This window comes from Orcinus orca, chromosome 2, assembly GCF_937001465.1.
Source record: "Orcinus orca chromosome 2, mOrcOrc1.1, whole genome shotgun sequence".
Lineage (NCBI taxonomy): Eukaryota > Metazoa > Chordata > Mammalia > Artiodactyla > Delphinidae > Orcinus > Orcinus orca.
Window position 1 is genome coordinate 177,649,793 of NC_064560.1, and position 22,767 is coordinate 177,672,559.

General features: G+C 41.9%; 2 protein-coding genes across 9 annotated transcripts in view; both read left to right on the forward strand.

The window, feature by feature from the left end:
* NRXN3 (neurexin 3) overlaps positions 1 to 22,767 on the forward strand; it is a 1,701,263-nt gene that overhangs the window by 683,189 nt on the left and 995,307 nt on the right. The window lies entirely within an intron of this gene.
* On the forward strand, positions 10,723 to 11,534 carry LOC101275554 (potassium voltage-gated channel subfamily E member 3-like). The gene has a single exon (XM_004262297.4). The coding sequence runs from the start codon at positions 10,857 to 10,859 to the stop codon at positions 11,154 to 11,156; it is 300 nt and encodes a 99-aa protein (XP_004262345.1). The 5' UTR covers positions 10,723 to 10,856; the 3' UTR covers positions 11,157 to 11,534.

Genomic DNA, 22,767 nt, shown 5'->3' on the forward strand with positions numbered 1-22,767 from the left:
CAGGAAGGCCTCCCCAGCAGGGGACACTGATCTGAAGCCTGAATAAAGAGCAGGAGGCCGCCTTGTGGGCACCTAGGGAGAAGGGTCCAGGCAGAGGGTCTTGTGAATGTGGGAACACAGTAGGTGTGTTTGCAGGATAGAAAGAAAGCATATGAGGCTGAAGAGTGAACAGGTGAAGGCAGATGGTAAGAAAAGAGGCATGGGCCACGCAAGGGTCTTGCAGGTCAAGGCAAGCAGTTTGGATCTTATTCAAAGGATCCTTTGAATAAGGATCTTATTCGAAGAGGAGCAGGAAGCTTTGGGGATGTTTTAGGAGATGAGTGATGTGATTCAATTTCCATATTCTCGTGTTCTCTCAAGACTTTGAGTACTTTGTTCAAGGGGAGACAGGTACAGAGGAAAGAGGGAGGGGGTTGAATTGCTCATCTGGACCTCAAACCCAGGCCCTTCTGCCTTCAACACCCTTCCCAGCATGCTGTACTGTTTTACTTCATCATTGTTAATAAGAGACTGAAAAGAAAGAATGTAGACAATGATAAAGGGGAAAACCAGACTATAAACATGAAATCCAAAGCTTCCATTATTTTAAGAAAATGTAGCAGGGCTGTTAGTGCCAACTGCTGGGCATCTGTGGGTCAGCTCGCCTTTGAGTGCTGGGTCTGTGTGTCCCTTGCTGTGTTGATCTTCAGCCCCTGTGACCAGGTCGCAGAGGGGAGGCTCCTGTCTAAACATTCCACTAAGAGGAGCAAAGCTTCACTTCTGGGTCTTGGGGTACAAGCGGGGGAGTTGGTTTGGGTCTGCTGAAACTCCGTTGCTGAATTTTCTCTTCCTTCTCGCTCATAACCGGCTCTCTAGCCACTCTTGTGCTCACCAGCACACACTAAGCACAAAGAACAGCGAGCTTTGGAAGGTTAAGGGGCAACTTGTCCATTGCACTCTTTGCCCTGCTAAATCGAGAACCCCATGCAGCATGTGGTGCGTGTGGAGGAGAGAATGCTCCTTAAGAATTTTTTATTTTGTTTTGCAACCTCCCCTTCCCAACTCTCCTCCCCCCACCCACCCCCAGTCCATCTGTGAAGCCTGAATTCTTACACAGGCTATCTGTCTACAGATGCCCCAGCCTTAATCACGTCCTCTGTATTGTGTATGGCTCCTGAATCTATCTACTTATGTCAGTTGTTTACCAGTTCCCTTCAGCTGTCTGCTCTTTATCATATTATTGATCAGTCACTCCTGGGTGTCTCAGGTTGGGGAAGAGAGAGACAGGAGGGCTGGAAAAGGAAAGCGGGAAGAGAGTATAGCAGAGGACTGTCAGTTAAGATGGTTCCAAAAATAGCTCAGCCCGGCTGATGATAGCTCTGCTTACAGCTGCCCGTACGGGACTTACGCACTTTGCTGAGATTCTCTGCTGAAATGTATTCCACCAGCTGCTCCTGCAGTTGGTGGCAGCTGGTGGTGACAGCAGTGGGCCGGCCACACCTTCAGAGAAGGAGGAAGCAATAGGTTGGGGGCACGTGACAGGCTCCCACACAGGGAGATGAGGTTTGTCATAGCCTGTTAGAACTCCCCAGGCATCTGTGTTCTTTTTAAAGTATGACCTGGGCACTTGATATCCAGTTTTTTTTTTTTCCTCCAATCTTTTTTAATGAGTTGGAGAGATGAGTTATGAAAAAACGGTTATATTTCCCACCCACTGTATGTCTGTCTGTTATTTCGTTGTTGTTGCTACGGTTTATTGTATACATAGACTTTGTTCTCTGTTGCACTTTCTGTTGGGAGATTCAGCTACACAAAGCACTCAACCTTGTAACACTTTGGTCTTATCCAGGGCCTTCGTTTACCAAGGAACCTCTGCACAACTACTGGGTCTAATAGTGTAGTAAAACTAAGTGCAACTTTTATAAAGGGCCCTGCCCCTCAAATATGCTAAGCCTGTGGCATGTAGAAAATGCAGTGTGCCTCACCTTAATCTGATCTTAATATGACCCCTTCTCAGAATGAAATGCTCTTTCACGGGCTCTCGGAATTTTGTACTCGTTTTCCTCCAGCCACTATACTTTGAATTCTAGTTTTTTGCATCCGGGTTCTCCCCTGAGCACTGTAGGGGTGCCCCTGTAATTTGCTATACTTGTGGTCTTGCTCTGACACACAGCACACCCTAAACCAGTTTTTAAGCTCTCTTGTAAAATTTGTCTACTTCATCCAAAATCTCTTAAGTATTAAAGTTGTATGCACTTGAAAAAGTTAAGATGTTTAAATTTTCCAGACCAGGGAGTCTTAGGAAACAGGCAAGGTACAAAATAAAAGGAAAAAAGGAAAGAGTGTGTTACTTATTCTTTGATACAGATTCTGTTATCTGTCATGATATGGTGGGGAGAGGGGAGAAAAACAGCTTTCTCCTTACAAATTCCAGCTTCTGCTCCTGCCCTGAATATAAATACTGTTATTCAAAAAGGCTTTTTGCCTACTTCTTGGTAGGCTATTCAGTGACGTATCAGATATGAAGAGCAATTTTATTGCCTAAGTGAGGGGCTGGTTAAAATGTGTTTTCCTCCTATCCAGGCTCTGAACATCTGATTTACTAGGTCAAGATGGGACCAAGAATCTGCACTTTAATAAGCATGCTCAGTAATTCTGATGTAGATTGCCTGGTGACTACCATTAGAGAACCCTAGTCTAAATTTTGATAGAATTTTTTTCACAAGTGAGGGCTATAATTTGGAACCCTTGAGGAGAGAGGAAATTGAGGGAGAATAAATCAGCATCATCTGTGTTTTCCGTGATAGTTTAGAGGGCTCCAGTATTAGTTTATTTCACGACATGTATTTTGTTTTGATTTGTTGCAAAATTACTGCCTTTTTAAGTATATTCCATGTCAAGGTGTGAATGGGACAATTTCCATTAGTGGAAAGGCTTTCAGCATTAGCAAAAAAGCAGGGAGAAAATGACCGTGATGGAGGAGAGTTAGGGCTGAAGTCCTACAGTGCGTGGAGGAGGCTGTTTCCTTGTTGCAACCCAGGTTAGAGACACCTTTGCTTCCTTTGTGCGTACAGAGTCCCCTGCTCCCTCCCCTGAAGTCTGTCTGGATTCAGTGAAGTCCGTGTTCAAGTTCATTTAACCTACATCGCCACCTACTGTCCACCTCCATCCCCATCTAAGAAACGTTTGCTCGGGGTTGGGTGGAGATGAGGCATGAGAGGCTGTACCTTGAGTGCAAGGGGCGACTGTGAATGCACCCCTGTGGACCCCTGTTTAGGATGCCTGATTTACAATGCTTTATTCAGAATTACAGCAGTTCTATCCTTATTTCTAAGTTCTCCCTTTATTTCAATCCAGAAGCAAATTTGGGGTTAGGAATATCAGCCAAGCTCTGATTGAAACAAAAACCAACCTCTCTCCACCTAAGAGAGGGCCTAAGGCCCTCTTTCTTGGCTTTAAAATTTTTATTGATTTGGGAATTTAGTGTTAGCTCCAACTGTGAATAATGGCCACTTTGGGCCTTTGGAGTGCTCCTGGCAGTTGTCCAGCTAATTTATGGAAGGAAATCTGAAAATGCTTTGCCCTAGTCCTTTGTTTCTTTATTTTGGTGGATTTCTTTTTTCTATCCTTGAGATTGTTTCCTACTTAAGTTGAGCAGGGAATACTCTGCTATAGCACCCTTCTCTGATTCGCTTAGAAAGAGCAAGTGTCCTTTGAGAAATTCCTACTGCTGGTTGTTGGCCCTTTGCTCCTGTCCTGGCATCTCTAGAGCTGGAGATGGAAGTCATCCTATGGGTTTCTCTTGTCTTATGCTTTGGCTGTTCTCTTCCATGTGTTTGTTCTTTGCTTAATCTTGTATTGAAATCCATCCATTATCTGAGCTTCCATCTTTAGTGAAGACCCACTTTTGCGTGTTATGTCCTAGGATAATATTCCAGAAAACAGATAATTGCATAGATATAAAATTTTATTTTTATAATCTTTAGACTTAGGTTGGGTTAACCAGCATCTTCTCAGGTAGATTTCTTGGAACCTAAGGCAGAATATCTGTATTTGAAGTGCAGGGAAGGCTAAGTAGAGTTTTCATTGAGCTATTTTAGATATAGAATAATGTTAGGTATTGTTTAGAATTAGTGACATAGGTTAGATATTTGATATTTGGTATCAGATACAGAGCGATTACCAAGGAGAATAAAATAGGACTAGCACAGCTCCTTTCTTTTTTCCCCTAAACCTCTACTATCTAGGATTATAATAGACGTTTTATAACCAAGAACAAAGTCTTTAACTCTCTTTGTTCCTCTAGCAAATTTTCTTCTGTTAAAAAAAGTCATTAAAGTATCTCTCTATTTTAGAAGTTCTTCATAAAGGCTATCTTAAACCATGCTATGCTTTTAGATCATTATAAGATTAATTGAAAGAATTTTTTATAGGCTAACAGCCTTACTTAAAAATATTACTTCATTCTTGTAACGTGAATTCTTATAGACCTCTTTATTGTCTAGGAGAATGTGGATGCATTGCTATTCCTGATAACTATATTTATAATGTGGAATTGGTTTCATACTATCAAATCATATATTAAATGCATATTATATACATATTAAATTATAATATTAATATTGGTTTTCTATATAGCTATTATTTATATAGCACTTGCTGCCTACCAGGCCTTTGGACTATGCTGTTACATCCATTATTTTACTTAATTCTCCAAATAACAATGAGAGCTCAGTACTATTCTTTCCATTTTACAGATGAGGAAATTGAGGCGCATAGAGACTGACTTGGCCAACAGCACACACTTTGTAAATGGCAGAAAATGAACTTGCGTCTAGGGTTATCCTCCTTCCAAAGCTCACATTCTTAAACTTCTGGCTCAAATTCTTCTAGTGTTAAGTCTCTCTTTAATTCACAAGTTTATCTCTGCTCATTTTCAAGAGTGTCGTTGTTGAATTTTTTCTCCTTAAAAGTTACTGCAACACAATAGCTCTGTTTGAAGATTTCAGTCTTGCTTTACAGCCTTTTGTTCTTTGTTTGGGAAGGATAGAGGGACTGCAACCGCCAGGTGAGCAGGATGGATGAGTCATTGTTGAGGGAAGAGGGCCGCTTCCCTGCTGCATAACACCCTTCATGTTTCCAGTTGTGGGCCCCTTGCTCTGGTCATCGTAACGCATTTGCCTGTCCCTGCAGGAGGGGGAACGTCTACTCCTTTTGTGCGTTTCTGTCCAGCCCCTCCTGTGCATTCAGTAAGACCTGGCTCTTTGGGGCTAGGGGTCTCCAAAGTTAACAAGGAGGTCCACATTCTCCACTTCCTCAGTACAGCCCTGTGGCAGTCCTTCTTGGATATAAGGTCCTGGAAACCACAGAGCTTGTTACCTCTAGAAATTGCATTGACCTGTGCATTGCTCTTCTCTTTCTAGAAAGAGCGATCACCGTTCCCAAACCTTTAGCCAACACTTGGAATAGAGGAGCTGAGTTTTTTGAAAAAATTCCCTAACCCAGATGTTCCCAGACCTGAATCATCATGAAAAACATGGAGCCTCTGGGGGGAAGAAACAAAAGGTCCTCAGGATCCAGAAGTGTTATTTTTCATCAGTGCCTCCGGGAGGATATGACAGTCAGTGTTAGGTTCACACTCTCATCAAATTCTAAGTTTTTCCAGGAAGAGAGTAAAGGAAAACTTCTGTCTTTCTTGGCTGAAGGGTTAAGGTTTAATTCCTCCCTCTGCTTTTGGGACTCTCTTAGCCACATTCCAGTTCAGGGGACAGCTCCTTTTAAGTGGGTGCTCCCAGTGAATGTGCTCTTCAGTGGGGATTCTGGCCAGGAGTTGTCCAAGGACAGGCTGCCAGATCCAGGCTGGCAAAGGCCTCAGAGAAGCAGGACGTGGGTTACGCCGAAAGATACGAAGCGTATGGGTGTACTGTACTCCATACCTCCCACTAGCTCCCTTCATTTAACGGCTGTTTGCTGAGCACTGTGTGGGTCCGGGAGAGTAGCTGGTGCTAGAGATTCAATGGCGAGCAGACAGACATCGCTCTTCCTTCATGTAGCTTACTAGCTAGTGTAGAGACAGACACTAAACAAACATCCTGGTGCACAGTGAAGAACTTCTCTTCCTAAGTGCCATGAAGGGGAATTTCAGCGTGCAAAGGTGTACGGCCAGAAGGCCTGTCCTATTCCGGGCTGGCTGTGGTGTGTCAAGGAGGGTTTCCTGAGCAGGTGACATTTGAGCAGATCTTAGAACGATGAGCCGGGTTTAGCTAGCTGAGTGAGGGGGCCTGAAGAGGCCCTTCAAAGAACACAAAGTGAATGTGGCTGAGGCCAAGTGAGGCATGGGTAGAGCGGCAGCAGGCAAGGCTGGAGAGGAGGGGAGGTCAGAGCATGTGGGCCCTGGTTGGCCGTGGTAAGCATTTTGCAGCTGAGCTCCCGTCCTTTCACCTTTCACCTTGATGAAGCCAAGTCTGCAGCCTTCTCCTCAACCTTTTTCTGCTTCTCATCTGTTTGTGCTGGTCACCTGAGCCTCTCACTCATCCACAGCCTCATCTGGAGTGAAGGAAGTGCTGACAGGCAGTGAGCGTAGACCCGACCGTGGGCTGTACGCCGGCTCTGCAGACCATTCTTGGAGTAAGCAAGGGGGTGCAGGTGAAACGTGTCTTCTCTGTGGGCTGCGCTCATTGTCGCACCCACCCTGATGCCCACTGCCCTCCCTGCCCACCTCTCCTCGCCCCCTTTAACCTGTCCAAGGCAGGCTGACCAGCCTTGCCACTCTGGCCACTGATTCGCCCAGATGAAGCAAGCAGGATCTCATGTCTTGTGACCTTGGAGGATTCTGCAGGAATGAAGAGAGCACCCCCCACTCTGCACGCACAGACACTCCTCAGCCAGCTTCTGCTTCTCTGAGACATGCAAATAGTCTCTAAGTGTTTTTACGCATCAGTGCTCCGATAAGGGAAACTTGTACAAAGACTAATTGTTTTTATGCTTCCTTTATAGAACATGAACACATTTGAGTTTTTGTTTCTTGTTCTGGAACATTAATGCAAGGCTTGGGAATATCAGCTTTACAGTTCCGTTTTCCTATTCCCAGAATAGGTTTAAAACAGAGAGCAACATGCCTACCTACATAACTTCTTCGGTGACAATTGTTTTAAAAATACATAGCTTTCTTGTAAGAGAGCTATTAAGTAGAGAGAAAGTCAGCATGGACATTAAGGGATTATCATGAAGATAGCTTTATGATCATGACTGTCATTGCCGTTGTCAAAGAGGCATTTATTAAATGGTAAATCCTGTTTCATATTTGCTGCTATAAAGAAAATTACAAAGTCATAGCCTTTGTCCTGGGAAAATTTCAAGCTATGGAGACAGCCTTGATTTATCAATATTTGAAAAGGGCATAAAGGTAACAAGAACCAAAGCAAGAGATTGCAAAAGATTGGGTCAATAGATAAATGGACTTCAGGTATTTATATTACTTATACATCGACGGTCACAACCAATCTGGGTTGCTATTCTGTTAGTCAGGGCAGGGTGGCTTGTGCTGTGGTAACAAACTCCATACCTAGTAGCTTAACACATGGAGCTCATTTCTCACTCCATACTTCATATTCATCACAGAATGCCGGGGGCTCTGCTTTGTGTCACCACTCTTCAGGGAGCTAGGCTGACGGGCCCTTCACCGTCGGGCATGTTGCTGGTTCCCCTGGAAAAAGGGAGGACATAAGGGCTGTTGTGACTGGCATTGAAGTGTTTCTGCCCAGAAGTGACACTTTACTTCCACATACATTCCGTTAGCTCAGGCAAATCACGTGGTGATGTGTAGCTCCAAGGCAGCAAGAAAGTACAGTCCTCCTTTAGGAGGAAAACCAGAATGTTGATGAACAGTGAGAAACTTCTGGTCAAATTTAATAATTACTCTGGCCACAGTAATTGATCAATCAGCCTGTCAAATGATAATAGCACGACTACTTACCAGTAATGGAACACTTCCTATGTACCAGCGTCTTCGTTGAACAATTCACATACATCTAATTACATCTAATTCTTTACCAGCCTCTCAGGTGGGTTGTATTATTATCTCTGTTTTCCACACGATAAAATTAAAACTGGGAGTCTTTAAGTAACTTGCCTAAGGTTACACAGCTAGTATTTAACAGAGCTGTGATTCAAACCTACTTCCTCCTAATTTGAGAGTCTGAGCGTTTCTCCAAGATGCCTATCATGTAAGTGAAGTCTCTTGACTTCCTGTGCATAGTGCTGGAAGGAACAGAGTAAAGTGATTTCTGACGTAGTTACTTAGAATTGCTAAAACGTGTCTCTGCTTTGCTAAAAATCACCTCTGGCTTTGTTGGTCTTTAGAACCAAATGGATTATTTTTCTTTTTGTAAACTCTTCTCAGCCCTGTTCTGCTTAGCTTCCTGTTTTTATGGTTGGTAAGATAATTTTTCCCTCACATGAGTTCCTTGAGAATTGGCTTCCCAGGCACTTTCACGTTTTTCTAGCATCTAGCATTACTAGGGCTTAGAACATCCTGTGATCACCAAGACACTGTTAGGGAAGGCTCGTAGTTGAAGAATTCTTAGAAAACGTAGTCACTTTTTTAAAATTCACTTACAAGCATGTTCCCCAAAATCACTTGTTTTCAATTCTCTTTTAGTTTTCTCCTATTTGTGAATTAAGTCTCTCCCTTTTGTTTTAGAACATTTTATTAGTTCATTATTTTCTTTTCCATTATATCTCCAGTGTCTAGCAAAATGCCTGGCACATATATCTTAAAAATGAAAGAAAGAATCAATGAACTGGTGGATTTCATGTTCAGGTTCTTCTTCAACTGCTCTTCCCTGGTTATCTCCTTCACCAATGTTTGGACAGATAGCTACTCTGCTCTTAATTATTCCATTGTTTACTGCCTGTATGATTTTGATAAATTTTGTAACCTGTTCTCTCACCTATAAAGTGGGGATAATGGTGTGCCTACCTCTTAGACTTGTGTAGTAAGTATTAAATAGTTTCATGCTACAAAGAACTTGGAAGATTACCTGACACAGAGAAAGTACAATAATGATCTCTTTACCCTTTGTCTTGGGAGTCAAAATTGTCCTTCAGATTTCACTTTTCAGGTTCTTTCTTACACTGCCTTATACCTAAAATTTCATGTCCTTTCTATACAAATTCATCACAGGGAGTTTAATTGTATCATTGCCATAGAGTTAGTTAGTGAGTTACTCCTTTTAATCCAATCATTTATAATCTGTTCAGGTTATTTCCCCAGAGAGTGATATTTGTGTAAGACATTCATTCTTTTTGGCTTAAATATTAGTTATTGAGACACGATGGGCTTGAGTATTTGGGCTCCATGCATATAGCCACATACTCATTCATTGATTCCTTTATCCATTCAACAGGTATTTATTGAGAATAATTATAGATATGCTTAGAGGCAGAAAAGAATGTTAAAATCTTTTAGACCAGATCTACCCTCGTTTCTACACATTTAATACTAAGCACCTAAAAGCTGCAGTGTCAAAGTTGTCTCACTGAGAACAGTTAAGTGAAGGAGGATTTCATTTTGTTCTCCTTCTTGGACAGTCCCATTCACCGCAGGAAAGACACTCACATGAAATCATGAACTTGTGCTCCTGTATGTTTTCTTTGTACTAATGGGAACATTTTGAATCAAATATGAAGAGCACTAATTCATATATAGTCTGAAGAACCTCAGTTTTAAGTCTGTTGTGGTTGATCCCAAGTCTGTACGGACCTAGGGAGAGTCTAGAGTACCATGTTTTGAGGTCTTCAGCCTGGCAGTCTCACATCAGGGAACTTGAATGGGGTTGCAGAAGGATGCCAGAAGACCTCCTGTATCAGTTTCCTGTATCAGTTTTCCATGAAAATTACCACAAACTAGTTGGCGTACAGCTACATACATATTTTTTCTCTCACAGTTCTGGGGGCTGGAAGTCTGAAGTCAGTATGCTTCCTGGAGGTCACTGAGGCTCCCTCTAGAGGCTCTAGAGGGTCCCCATTCTTGTGTCTTCCAGTGTTTATGGCTGTCAGCGTCCCTGGACTTGTGGCTGCATCACTCCAATCTCTGCCTCCATCTTCTTATGGCCTTCTCTGCTGTGTGCGTCTGCTCCTCTTTGTGTCTAACTTATGATGATACTTGTGCTTGCGTTTAGAACCCACCTGGCCAATACAGGATAAGCTCCTCCACTTAAGATGCCTAACTTAATCACATCTTTTGTTGTATGCAGTAACATTCACTCTTTTGCCATTTAAGGTAATAATCACAGGTTGTGGGGATTAAGACATGGACCTATCCTTTCATGGGGCTGCCATTCAATCTACCATACCTGGGTTCAAGTCCTTGTTTGACTAACTATCCACAATTAGGCAAGTTATCACATCTTTCTGAAATTCAGTTTTCTCATCTATAAAATGAGATATCAATGCCCAGTTTACAGAGTTTTAATGAGAAACAGAAGAGAGAATGTATGTGATGTTCCCTAACTTAGTTCTCAACATAATTAGTTGCCTTAGTTCCAGGTACTCAGAGGGTAGAACAGATTTTAAACTGTCTTACTTTAACGAAAAAGGTGGCAGAGTGGAGGGGGTGCAGACGGTGCTGGCCGTGGGCTGCGAGCAGGGGGGCTGGCGGAGCGCCTTGGGGCACAGTGCGGGGCACTCGCGAGCCCAGGGCAAGGTGTCCAACGAACAGACGGCGCCCCGGGAGCCTTGCCGACCGGCAGCAGGACTACAGAATGGTACCCCTAAATGGAGAGAGATTGCAGGGCTGATCAGAGAGGGCGAGAAACAAGGAAGGCTTCTGAAGGAGGGCATCCTCCGATTCTTCCCCCACCTGAATCCCTGTTGCTATGGAGACCACCAATGGGACTGAGACCTGGTATGAGAGCCTGCACGCTGTGCTGAAGGCTCTAAATGCCACTCTTCACAGCAACTTGCTCTGCCGGCCAGGGTCAGACAACCTGACTGAGGAGAGGCGGGCCAGCCTACCTGGCCGCGATGACAACTCCTACATGTACATTCTCTTTGTCATGTTCCTATTTGCTGCCACTGTGGGCAGCCTCATCCTGGGATACACCCGCTCCCGCAAAGTGGATAAGCGCAGTGACCCCTGTCATGTATACATCAAGAACCGTGTGTCTGTGCTCTAATGCTAAGAGGCCAGGGATGGCAGAAGATCAAGACTCCTGAGGATTATCTTGTGGGGCCTCCAGAACTCAGCTATGTGTTACATCAGGCCTCAGTGTTCTAATCTGTAAGATCAACAAGAAACAGTACTAAGGGGAGTCATCATTGGGGAAGGAGGAGAGGATCTAGCAGACCTAGGCCTTGTGGATAAGGATTTTTTCCAGCAAAGATAGACTTTATAGACAGTAGGAGCCCTTTGAACAAATATATAAAAGTGGCAGGAGTTCCCTGGTGGTGCAGTGGTTAGGACTCCATGTTCTCACTGCCAAGGACCTGGGTTCAATCCCTGGTCGGAGAACTGAAATCCCACAAGCCGTTCAGTGTGGCCAAAAAAAAAAAAAAGTATATACACACACACACACACACACACACACACACACACACACATATGTGTATATATATAAGTGGCAACATATAATGACAGATGAGTGTTCTGGTGGCAGGAGTGTTGGGGGCTAGGGGCTAGAGGAAGGAAAAGAGGAAGCTGTAGCAGAGGGAAATGAGGCAGGAAAACGCGCTGAGGACACATGTTTTGATGTGTTATCTTCAATGACCATGAGAAGCAGCAATGATTATCCCATATCACAGACAGGAAATCTAAGTTATGTCACTTATTTATATTTTTTCACATTTTATGTTTTTCAACCCATTTAACATTTGTGATTTTACCCCCTGTGAGGGAAGCAGAGCAAGTGCCGTTCTGCCCATTTGGGCCAAAGCGGTACCATGACTGGAACCCAGGTTCTCTGGTCACCTTGCCTAGTGCTTTGCAAAACTGTGTGCTACCTAGGAGTGGATCTAGGCCTGAAACTTATATAATTCTGGGGGGCCCTCCTTAAGAAAAAGAACTTTAAAATATTTTTGCAAGTATTACAAAAACATATCACCATGTTAATACATTGTTGGGGCCCCTCCTAAGATCTTAAGAAGGAGCCAGGCAAGTACAGAGCCCTGACTGTCAAGCCTCATTAGCTCCATGGTCCCTGTGCCCTTCCACCCATGTCCCACTGCCTTTCCCAGCCCCATCTCCAGTCCTGGGGACTTCACTACCTCTAAGGAAGCCTCTAACGTTTTGAATGAATTCTGTGAGTAATTTTCTGATATGAAGTTGAAATCTCCTTCTAGAAGATTATTATCACACCTAGAAGATTATCATATTAAAAGAGGCAGGTACCTGATTCAGTGCAAAGAGAACCAGCCCTGATTCTACTACCAGTGTGGTGTATAAACTGGCTAGACACTTAAAAAAAAGAAAAGGTAAGGTTGACTTATATTTGGTCAGAATTTGTTAAAGTTTTATGACTTGGTTGAAAAAATATTATTGAGGAACCACAAAATGGTTTTATATTTAGTTCACCATTATGCATAGAACAGCCAAAAAATGGTTTTATATTCAGATAAGCATTATATGTTGGCTGTGCCTCATTTAATAATAATCCCTTTCTGTCTGCTTTCTGCTGCTTCCTAGCCACTAGCATATTTGATAACATATTACTATGTGATGTCAAATTCTTTAAATAATAATGAGTGATAGTTGGAGTAACCAACCAGTGATGTCTTGCTGTCACAGGCCTGCAAAAAAAAATCCGTTGAAACAATCTTTGGCTGAATGAAACTATAAGGGCAGTATAGAAGTTATCATCCACATTTTACAGAATTCTTATTTGAGTTATGTACTTACAGATTCATATTCCAGGCTCTTTCTTAGTTGAACTGTAATTTCTACATCTACAAGTAAAAACACTCATCAAAAAAATATGACTAAAATATAATATCCGAGTTTTGTGGTAATACATGGCATTGATTTTATTGAGTTGTTTGTGATTTGGAATAGCTCTGTCTCTCTGAATTAGGAGACAACTGAAGAAATTTAGCCAACATTCACAGATAGGTACAGCATAATTAAAATCGAGGCGTTTTTCAAAATTTAACCTCAATGTATTCCTCTGCAAATTCTTATTTTTAGTAATTTTAATTTCTGCAGTCACCCCTTTTCAGTATCTTCTGGTCTCATTCTTCCTTTATCTTGCTCATACACTTTGGCCCCCTTGGCATCTGCTCCTTCTTGCTTATGGAAAGAATGTTGACCTTGAATATGCATAATATTTCATTCTGTGAACTATAGTAAAGTTGATGTGACAATTGGAATAGGCAGGAGGCAACATAGTGGGCCAGGTGTCTTCCAGCTCTAAAATCCCATGAACTTACATTCTTCTGAATATTAGCTCCTAAATTAAAATCTCACACTCTATAGCTGAATTCTATCACTATCCTGTCTATCTCCTTTTTCCAATCTAAAGGAAGAATTTTTTATTATTTCATATCTTGGTTTTTTTGGATTACTTTGAGTTATTTTTTTTTTTTAAAGTAATGAAGATATTAAGTCCAAATTTTCCAGAAGCGTATGAGCATGTTATATGTGTGTGTGTGTGTTTGGGTGTAAGAGACTGAGATTTTTGCTTTTACTCAACCAACCCTTTAGAGGTCTTCAGAGTTTCCAGGTAAGTTTATTTCTTTAAGACACGACTGCTTTTTTTTTCATACAACCATTTCACGTCTTCCAAGAAATGACTACAAGAACATCTGCTTCAGTGTTCATACACATCTTATCTGATCATCGTTTCCATTCTTTGCCAACCCCCATTCCAAATCACATCCAAAATGGTGAAATATGACTTTAGATGCCAGTTGTGTCCTCTCTATGAATGTTTTCCGTATTTGAAATGGCTGGGGAATTATCTTGCCTCTACCAATAGTAATTTAGAATGAGAGGGATTGGATAAGGGTCATTTCCTCCATCTCCTGAGATTTCAAAAGCTCTGTTTTCTTTTATACCTGATCGGGTCTACCAGTTGCAAAGCTGTACAATGTAGTGGAGAAGTGCATGCGGTTAATTATGACAATTACAATCAGTTCTTTACAATCTTTGCTTCTCTTATGGGGTTTAAAGACTATAATGTATGTCAAAAGGACAAAATAATGTTTCTGTGTTTTCTGCTTACAGCTGCTTTTATGACTGGGTTTTGCTCATAAACAGGTGGTTATAAGATGCAATCCTTCCATTAGTCCATTTATCTTACCTGTCTTGTACCCTGGGTTCCCTGGTATGTCATTAAACACAAGTGTTGAGATTCCCAACAACTCTGAGGACAGAATCCCTTGAACATGTTACAATGAAAATGAAACCACTTATGGTCAGTGGAAGTAGATAAAATGCATTTAGTTAATTTTCAGAAACTCCCTCGCTACTCTCAGACCTCTGCGGTCTGCCTTCCTGCCTACCCCCCTTCACCATCTCTCCACTGTTTTTTTTAATCCCTGCTTAATCCCCACTCTTTCAACTTTGCCCCAGTGAAATTCTGTGCCCAGTTTCTTCTCACCTTTTTGGTCTCAAGTTCATAGCATGTTGTGAAGAGTATAGCACGTGGAAATGAATTTCTGTGCTGTTGGCTCAGTTACTTTATCTCTGATGTTGTAAGTCGAATCCTCACAGTGTGCACGTTGCCACCTCATCTTGCCGAGGGCAGCTAGGAAAGAGGTAAGACAAACTTTTTCTCTCAGCACACCTTCCTTCTCTGCGACGCTCACCCCTGCCTGAGAGGTAGGTATGAAGAGGTAGAGGTTCATGGCGAACGAAACTCTCTGAGCCTTTTCCCCCTTGAGTGTACCTTGCTTAAATAGCATGTTTCCAGTTAATGACCATCTGGTAAAGCTGACAGCCTCAAGTCCTCCTAATTCTTAACTGTCTGAAATAAATGTGCCCAACCTGCCATGGCTTATGACTGAATTATATAAACCATGAAGCGCAATAAAGTCATTAACTTTCAACATGTCATATTTGACTTGAATTGCATCCTGCCCAGAATTTGATGGCCTTTCCCCAACACTTAAGAGAGCAGGCCTGTGTACTGTTCAAAAAGCACTTTGTCACTTCTCAGAGAACCAGTAGCTTTGCGTGGCTGTCTGGATGTGCACGTCAGCAGGTCTGGGAGAAGAGGAATGTCTAGTGAAGTAAAGAGCATGGAGAAGCAGGTGTGAGGTCCACTAGGGAGAGGCAAAGCATCTCTTCCCAGGAAGAGGGAAGAGAAGAAATATTACATTTGGGTACTGCACGTTTATCCTGAAAATAACGATTCACTTTGCAGTGGGGAAACTTTGGATGAAAGTGTGTGCTTTACAATTCTGATTACCCTTCCCCCTTTGTTCCCCACTATCAAAAATAATCATATTCTATAAATGTCAGTGGAATGTGGTTAGAGTGAAGCTACATTTTTGGAGAACCAGGTGTCAGCTCTGTCAGATTTCTATGAATAGGTACATTTATATACACTTTTTCAAAGAAAGAAAGGCCACTCACCACCCTGCTTGTAAAACTGTCAAGGTTTTAGGAAAGAACTATGGTAGGCTGTCTTCACGTGGGAAAGGAAATCTGGTTCTCAAGATATTTGGGGCATTGCAGTGAATAAGCGATATTAATAGAGTTCCACCCCCAGCCTCTCTGGCTAAGAACTGATCTGCCTAGAATTTAAGGAGAGGCATCTAAAGGCTTGTCCAGTGCTCAGCCCTACTGCCATATGAAGGTGTCATACTGAATGTGGAGGGGAAAGTGTGGGCTTTGGGATGTATTACTGGTGTACTATCCCCCCTATTCCCATCCCTTCTTGTCCCTGGATTCCCATCTGTTTAGTGAACATACTTAAGATGGGATGGTGTTTGAGGATCCTCTCCTTTCTAGAGACTAGGATAATGTTGGGTTCTTTGTATTATGGCATGGGTGGTTGGATGAAGCAGTGTCACCAAAGCCTTTTTGCAAAGTAAATTTTCAGATTTCTGAAGGCTCTGAGTCAGGGGCTGGATAGCCTCGAAAAGAAAGGAAAGCGCGCCATCTGGTGGTCAGCCTGCAGAAATGCATCAGCTAACCCCCTGAGATAAGTTTCAGGCCCTGCTATCAAGTAGAGAAGATGTCAACATTAGTTGGGTGAGTTTCAGAATAATTTATTTATCCCAGACTAGAAGTGAGGTTATTGATGAATCTGTCACCCCGAAGCATTTTCAAAGGAAATAAGACAGAAGCGTCCTTAAGGTATTCGGAATCATATTCTGAAATTGTTCAACCTGTTTGTTAAACTACTGCTATGGGGCCAGGGGGGCGCCAATAAAAACTCAAGCTATCAGTTACCTTGTAGGTGAGATTACAGTCAAACTGAGAACCCAGATATTAAGAATAATTATTTAGCAAGAGTGAGTAAGCCGTTTGTTTCTGTTGGCAGAAGAATTGTTGAATTGAGTAGCTGGGAGGAGTCCCTGCAGGTGATGAAGTTAAGCCAGGCCCTGAAGGGTGGGTAAGATTAGAATAAATGAGGGAAATGGAGGTGAACATTCTCATTATAGGGGCCGAGGGAGCTGGAATGGGTTTGTTTTTGAAGTCAGTAGCAAGCAGGAGTGGAGAGTTAGCAGTAAATAATGAGACACAGAGAACACTTGCAAATAAAAAATGAATTAGGTAAATATTTAAAGTGGTTTAATAAATTGAATCAAGGGGGCATTTTCAGTACTCATTATGAAGATAGAGACAGTATAGCCTCGGGACTTAAGGGGTGGGTCTAGGCTCATATCCTAGGTCTGACACTTATGTGAGTCCTCAGGCAAGCGACTTAGCCTGCCTGTCCCCATTTCCCTCCATCTGTTAAACTGGGATGGAAATAGAATATATATTTTAGACTCAGAGATACACACACGCTGTTTAGATATAAGATGTAAGAGTTGAGTACAAGGCAAGCCTGCGTTGTCCCAGAGCTGCCTCTCCTTCTGGTGGTGGGTTTCCAGCTGCCGGGTGGGCACAGGCAGAAGCTGAAGGACCCCTTGACAGAGGCATCATGGAGACTTATGGATCAGATGGGTAACTGGACCAGGTGGCACCCAGGGGCCCTCCAACCTAGAGACTTGGTGATTCTGGAAAGTCCACGATGACCCACAGAAACCTTACCGAGATGAGCAGATAGTAACGACCATGTTTAAATTTGGTTCAAGATGTTCTATGTAAAAAATACCATCACTTTAACTGATGCAGCCTATAATTGAAACAGCTACCTCAAGCTGTTCCTCTCCAGCTCGTCAAGGGAAGGAGTGGAATAGGGGGTGGGAGGGGGGGAGAAAGGCGGAGGGTCTGGAGCCAATATGTCAGCTCGTCAAAGTGGCTGTAAGAAAACTGAACAAAGATCCCATCCTGAGTGTGAAAGGGGGCGGAGACTTCGGGGAACAGGAGGCTTTAAGTGGAATTCACTGCCTTCTAATTATTTGAGAAGCGAAGGGTGGGGAAGACACGTTGACAGCAGAGGTTTCGGGGAGAACAGGCGCAATGATGCCGTGTACCATAGCACCGCACCATTTTAGGTACTGCGTGCGGAGATGGGAGGTAGAACGTGGAGTTCAGAAAGGTTTAAAAGGCAAAACGTAATCACTTCCCTTTAATTAACTCAAACAGTGCATGGCAGGTTATGGTAACATGCCTGTAGCTGAGACAGAGGTTGGCAGGCCACCGCTGAGACTTTACAGAGAGAGGGTGCCTGGGATGCCAGAGCAGGAAGGGCCTAGAAACCCTGTAGAATAATATTATAGATGAGAGAATGATCCTAGCAAAATTACAGAACCCACCCAAGGTTATGTGGTGTCCCCAAATCTAGGGTAACACGTCAGGTCTTTACCTGTTCAGTATTCTCTCCAGGACACTGTGTATGATGGAGTCTGTAGTGACTTCACATTAGCCCCAGATGGTCAAACTGACCATAGTACATTTGTGTACAGGTTAAGATTTGGTGCATTCTTTTAACAAAAGCTTGAAAGAAGAAAGGTAAAAATTAAGAAGGAAACTACCTGTATTTCAATCAAGGTTTTCTTTTAAAGTTGCCTTAGAATATTATTATTAATTCCAATGGCTGTTTCCATGCAGCTGTTTTAATTAAAGTGTTATCTTTTTTGTAAATGAAGTGATGGAAACTTCTGCTTAGAGCCCTGTAGGAGGCTGAGTAGGGAAGCGTCAGAATTGCAGGCAGAGCAGGTACTCTGTAATTTAGATCATGTGACTGAAATACCAGCACCGCTATGTAGAATCTGCTAAAATTGCAGCTTCAGATTTTTCAGGGGTGAATACCTCTTTTATAAAAAAGGAGGCTATGCATTAAAGTTATAAAGTCACATAAAATATTACAGGAAAGATGAGAAAGTAAACTATTTTTCTCTTGTTTTACTTATTTCAAGGAAAAGAGTTTTATGAACAATTTCCAGAAAAGTTTTAAATGGTTGTAGATTTTATTTTGCTTTACAGTCTGGCCATTCTTCAAGGTTTTATATTTATTCTCTTTTTGAGCTGAGACATACAGAACTAGACAGATACCCTTTTAAAAACCTTTCATTTTCCTGATGATTGGGAGAAATAGCAAGTAGAAAATCCTCTGGAAATTGTTGGAGATTGGGACAGTGCAGTAAATGGTACCCCCTACTGAGTTCATTATCAACTGAGGTGAACACAGGAGTTAGATAGGTGAAGATTATAATATGTCTTCCATTCGGTGGTATACTGGCAGGTGGCTAACACTTGTGGGGGAGGGGCTGGGTTTTAGTGTCTATAGATTTCTGTGGTGTAAGTACTGCCACTTTGGTCAGGTTCAAGCTACCAATGTGATGCCACTGAATTCCATAAAGGCTGTGTTATAGAGTGATGCTCAGGTCTCATAGCTAAGCAGTCTTGTTAATACTACTCTTCAGAATTAGGCAGACTTAAACCACAGTTCCTTCTTTGGGGGACTGCCAGGAGTGTTGCATGTATGGGACATCTCTCCAAATGGAAGGAAACAATGAAAATGGGGAACAAATGTTACCCTTAGCAGAATCAAAATTCAGTATGATTCTTTTTTTTTTTAAAATAAATTTATATATTTTATTTTATTTATTTTGGCTACGTTGGGTCTTCTTTGCTGCACACGGGCTTTCTCTAGTTGTGGCGAGCAGGGGCTACCCTTTGTTGCGGTGCACGGGCTTCTCATTGTGGCGGCTTCTTTTGTTGTGGAGCATGGGCTCTAGGCATGCGGGCTTCAGTAGTTGTGGCATGTGGGATCAGTAGTTGTGGCTTGCGGGCTCTAGAGCGCAGGCTCAGTAGTTGTGGCGCACGGGCTTAGTTGCTCCGCGGCATGTGGGATCTTTCTGGACCAGGGCTCGAACCCGTGTCCCCTGCACTGGCAGGCAGATTCTTAACCACTGCGCCACCGGGGAAGCCCAGAATGATTCTTAGAAGACCTTTACAGCACTAGTGTCAACAAGGAGGTTGGAGGCGGAACTTTAAGTCTTTATCATTTTGGTGAATAGCTATTCACAGCAAAACCATCTTTGATGCTGGGCAGTGGCAAGAATTTTGGTTATCAGAAAACGGAATTTTTGGGTGGCATTTAAAAATAGATACAGTAGTATACCATAATGCTTTTCTTTATCTTGTAGGAAGATACAGAAGAATAGATTCCTGTTTAGTACCTTGAAATTAAATTATTTTGCCAGCTGGGTGCGACTGAAAGAAGCAGGGCAGACATAAGAACTTAAACAACTTAATTGCCTCAGAGCAGATGATGGACTATTTTAGTGAATATGTGAAATGGTATCTGGCAAAAGCAGAGCCCTTGGTCATCTCAGTTCCTTCTAGCTGATGTGCAAGAGTCCCTGCATCCAGATTTATACCTCTTTGCTTACACATCCATCATTGTTAATATGCCTGTACTCTGAGAAGGTAAGCCTGAGGTTGACTGCATGAGTCTGTTTCTTCCAGGTACAGGATAGTTTATTCTTGTTGCTATTGTATTGTTACTTAACGTGTGATGGTTTTGTAATTAACAATGATTATAAATTAGCTTACTATTATAACAGCTTGGGCCTAAGTAGTCTAATAATTGATAGGTTACTTTTGGGTGTAAAAATTCTGGTTATAAGTCAGGTGTCTGAAAGCACTTTCGTTGCTGTCATCATGCTAGAAGAGAAATTCTCAGCTCTGTAAGAACCTACCTTCTCATTCTGTTGCCTATGACATTGTATAAACATGGATTTCATGTTCATATGTGTCTGCATTTGCTCCCCTTTGTCATAATGTCTGACCAGGGTCCTGACTCTGCCATTTAACAGACAAATTAGCTAATCCATCCTAACCCAAGCTTTCTCAGATATAAAATGGGAATGATAACAGACCCAGCTCACAGGGCCTAGTGTATGTAACACATTTTGTACAGGGCCAGTTGTAGACAAGTGTTGGTGATTATGGCATTCATTATTTTAAAAATATATTGTAAAACATGTATAACTTTACATTTAATGCACAGCTACTATTAGTCCATGTTTGAGGACTGACTCTCAAACTGGCAGTACTTACATTTTCCAAGGAAAGTCCTACTAATGAAGGAAAAGCCATTAATAGTTCCAGTCCGTAGCTTCTCAGGTTCATATCTGTCTCTCTCCTTTGTCACTCCCCTGCCTTCTACCCTTCCCTAGTACCCAAGGTCCTCATTTATTCCCCGTTCTTTCCCGTGTAAAAGTCTGATCTAGGAAAATGATATAATAAATTATTACATAACAAAGAACACATTATTAATAATTCAAGGCATTGCAGCGGAGATATAGTCTAAGAGTGTAATTTCAGCATTGAGGCCTGGGTGACAGAGGTATTTATTTGGCAGTGGGTTCCTTTCGATGCCTCTGAAACTACAGTCATATTGGTAACTAGCTACTCTGCAGTCCATATGGCAGTCTTTAATTATACCTGTTGGAATAATCCACTTAGCCAAGGTCAAGCATCCTCTGATTACATGTTCTGTTGCTATTTCCTAGTTGTTATATATCCTTGGAAGTTGTCAGTAGCCAAGTTTGGTCTTTCTAATTTTTAGTGGCACTCATCCTGTCCCGAGTTTCCCCAACACATGTTTCATCCTTGTCAAACACGCTTTGTTTCAACTGAATTAGTCATTGTTCTGTGGACCTTACCTTGTGTGCTAGTGGCCACATGCCACTGTAGGTAGTCTCTACAAGTGATTTCAGCTCCCTCTCCTAGCTTTGCTTTTTCTTCATTTCACAAAATTCTACGCAGCATATCAATCAGCAAAAACATCTGCTCTCTTCCTCCCGAGACTGGGCCACATTTCAATGGGAGGTGAATTCAGTCCATTTCAATCTAACAGTTATGTTTGGAATGCCAGCAATGAATAAATTAAATTAACATTTTTTGAGCACCTATAGTGTTATAGTCTTAGAGTCTTTTGCTTAATTATTTGATTATATACATTAGCTCATTTAATCCTCTCAACAGTCCTGTGAGATGTGCAATCTAAGAAGATGAGGTCTTTTCAGAAGAGGTCATTGAGACTTGTAGAAGTTAAAGTATTCTGTTCAAGATATGTGGAATCTAGAAAAATTGTACAGATGAACTGGTTTGCAAGGCAGAAATAGAGGCACAGATGTAGAGAACAAATGTACGGACACCAAGGGGGGAAAGAAGAGGGTGGGATGAATTGGGATATTGGGATTGACATATGTACACTAATATGTATAAAATAGATAACTAATGAGAACCTGCTGTACAGCACAGGGAACTCCACTTTGCTGTACAGTATAAACTAACACAACATTGTAAAACAACAATACCCCAATTAAAAAAAAAAAAAAAAAGATTTACAACTAGTCAGTGGAAGAGCCAAGGATTAAACTGAAAGTTTCCTGGCTTCAAATTTATTGCTCTTCTCCAAAACTAGGTTTTTACTATGCACTAGGTTAGATTGAATGAAAAATATAAAAGAAGTACAGGTCTGTAACGACAGTCCCTGTGTTCACATAGTTTATAGTTTCTTAGGTTAGAATGATCTTTATGTTTTCCTACCAGATGATTGAGGGTTCCTGTGGAGACAGATGTTTATGATATTATTATTTTGGTAAAGATAAGTAGAACAAACAAGACAAAAACCTACCTGCTGGAAGTTATCTTTCAAAGATTTGTTCATCTCTTCTGGTAAAACTATAATGAGTTATAGGAAAGCATTGGGAGGAAATTTTTCAGCTTTACTTTTAGAGTAAAAAAAAAAAAAAAAGTCATCCCAAAGCCTAGTGGGTGTGTCATACCTGTGCTTTCCTGAATATGTCTGTGAACCAGCATTTACTGCTAGAAATTGAAATCATGAAAAGAAACAGTTTTAGCACAGGAAAACAAAGCCAGTTTTCTACCAAATTCTAAGATCCCAGAGACAATGAATGCTGCTGTCAAAAATCATTTGAATGCAGTGTATCAGGAAGTATTTTTCAAATTTAGCAGCAATATAGGTTTTAGTCTGGGGTATTGCTGTACTGGAGATTCATTCACTATTATATATCTTCCTAGAACACACAGATATCTCTTGTAGCCCTTCCAAGGAGAGCTTGTTATTGAAATGCCACAGGACTTTATAGTCACAGTATTTTATCTCTAATCTTTCTATGGACTAGGTCCAAAGATTGTCCTATAAAAAGGGAAGAGCCCAGAGATGGTATTTCTAGTCATGATTCAGTAGTAAGTAG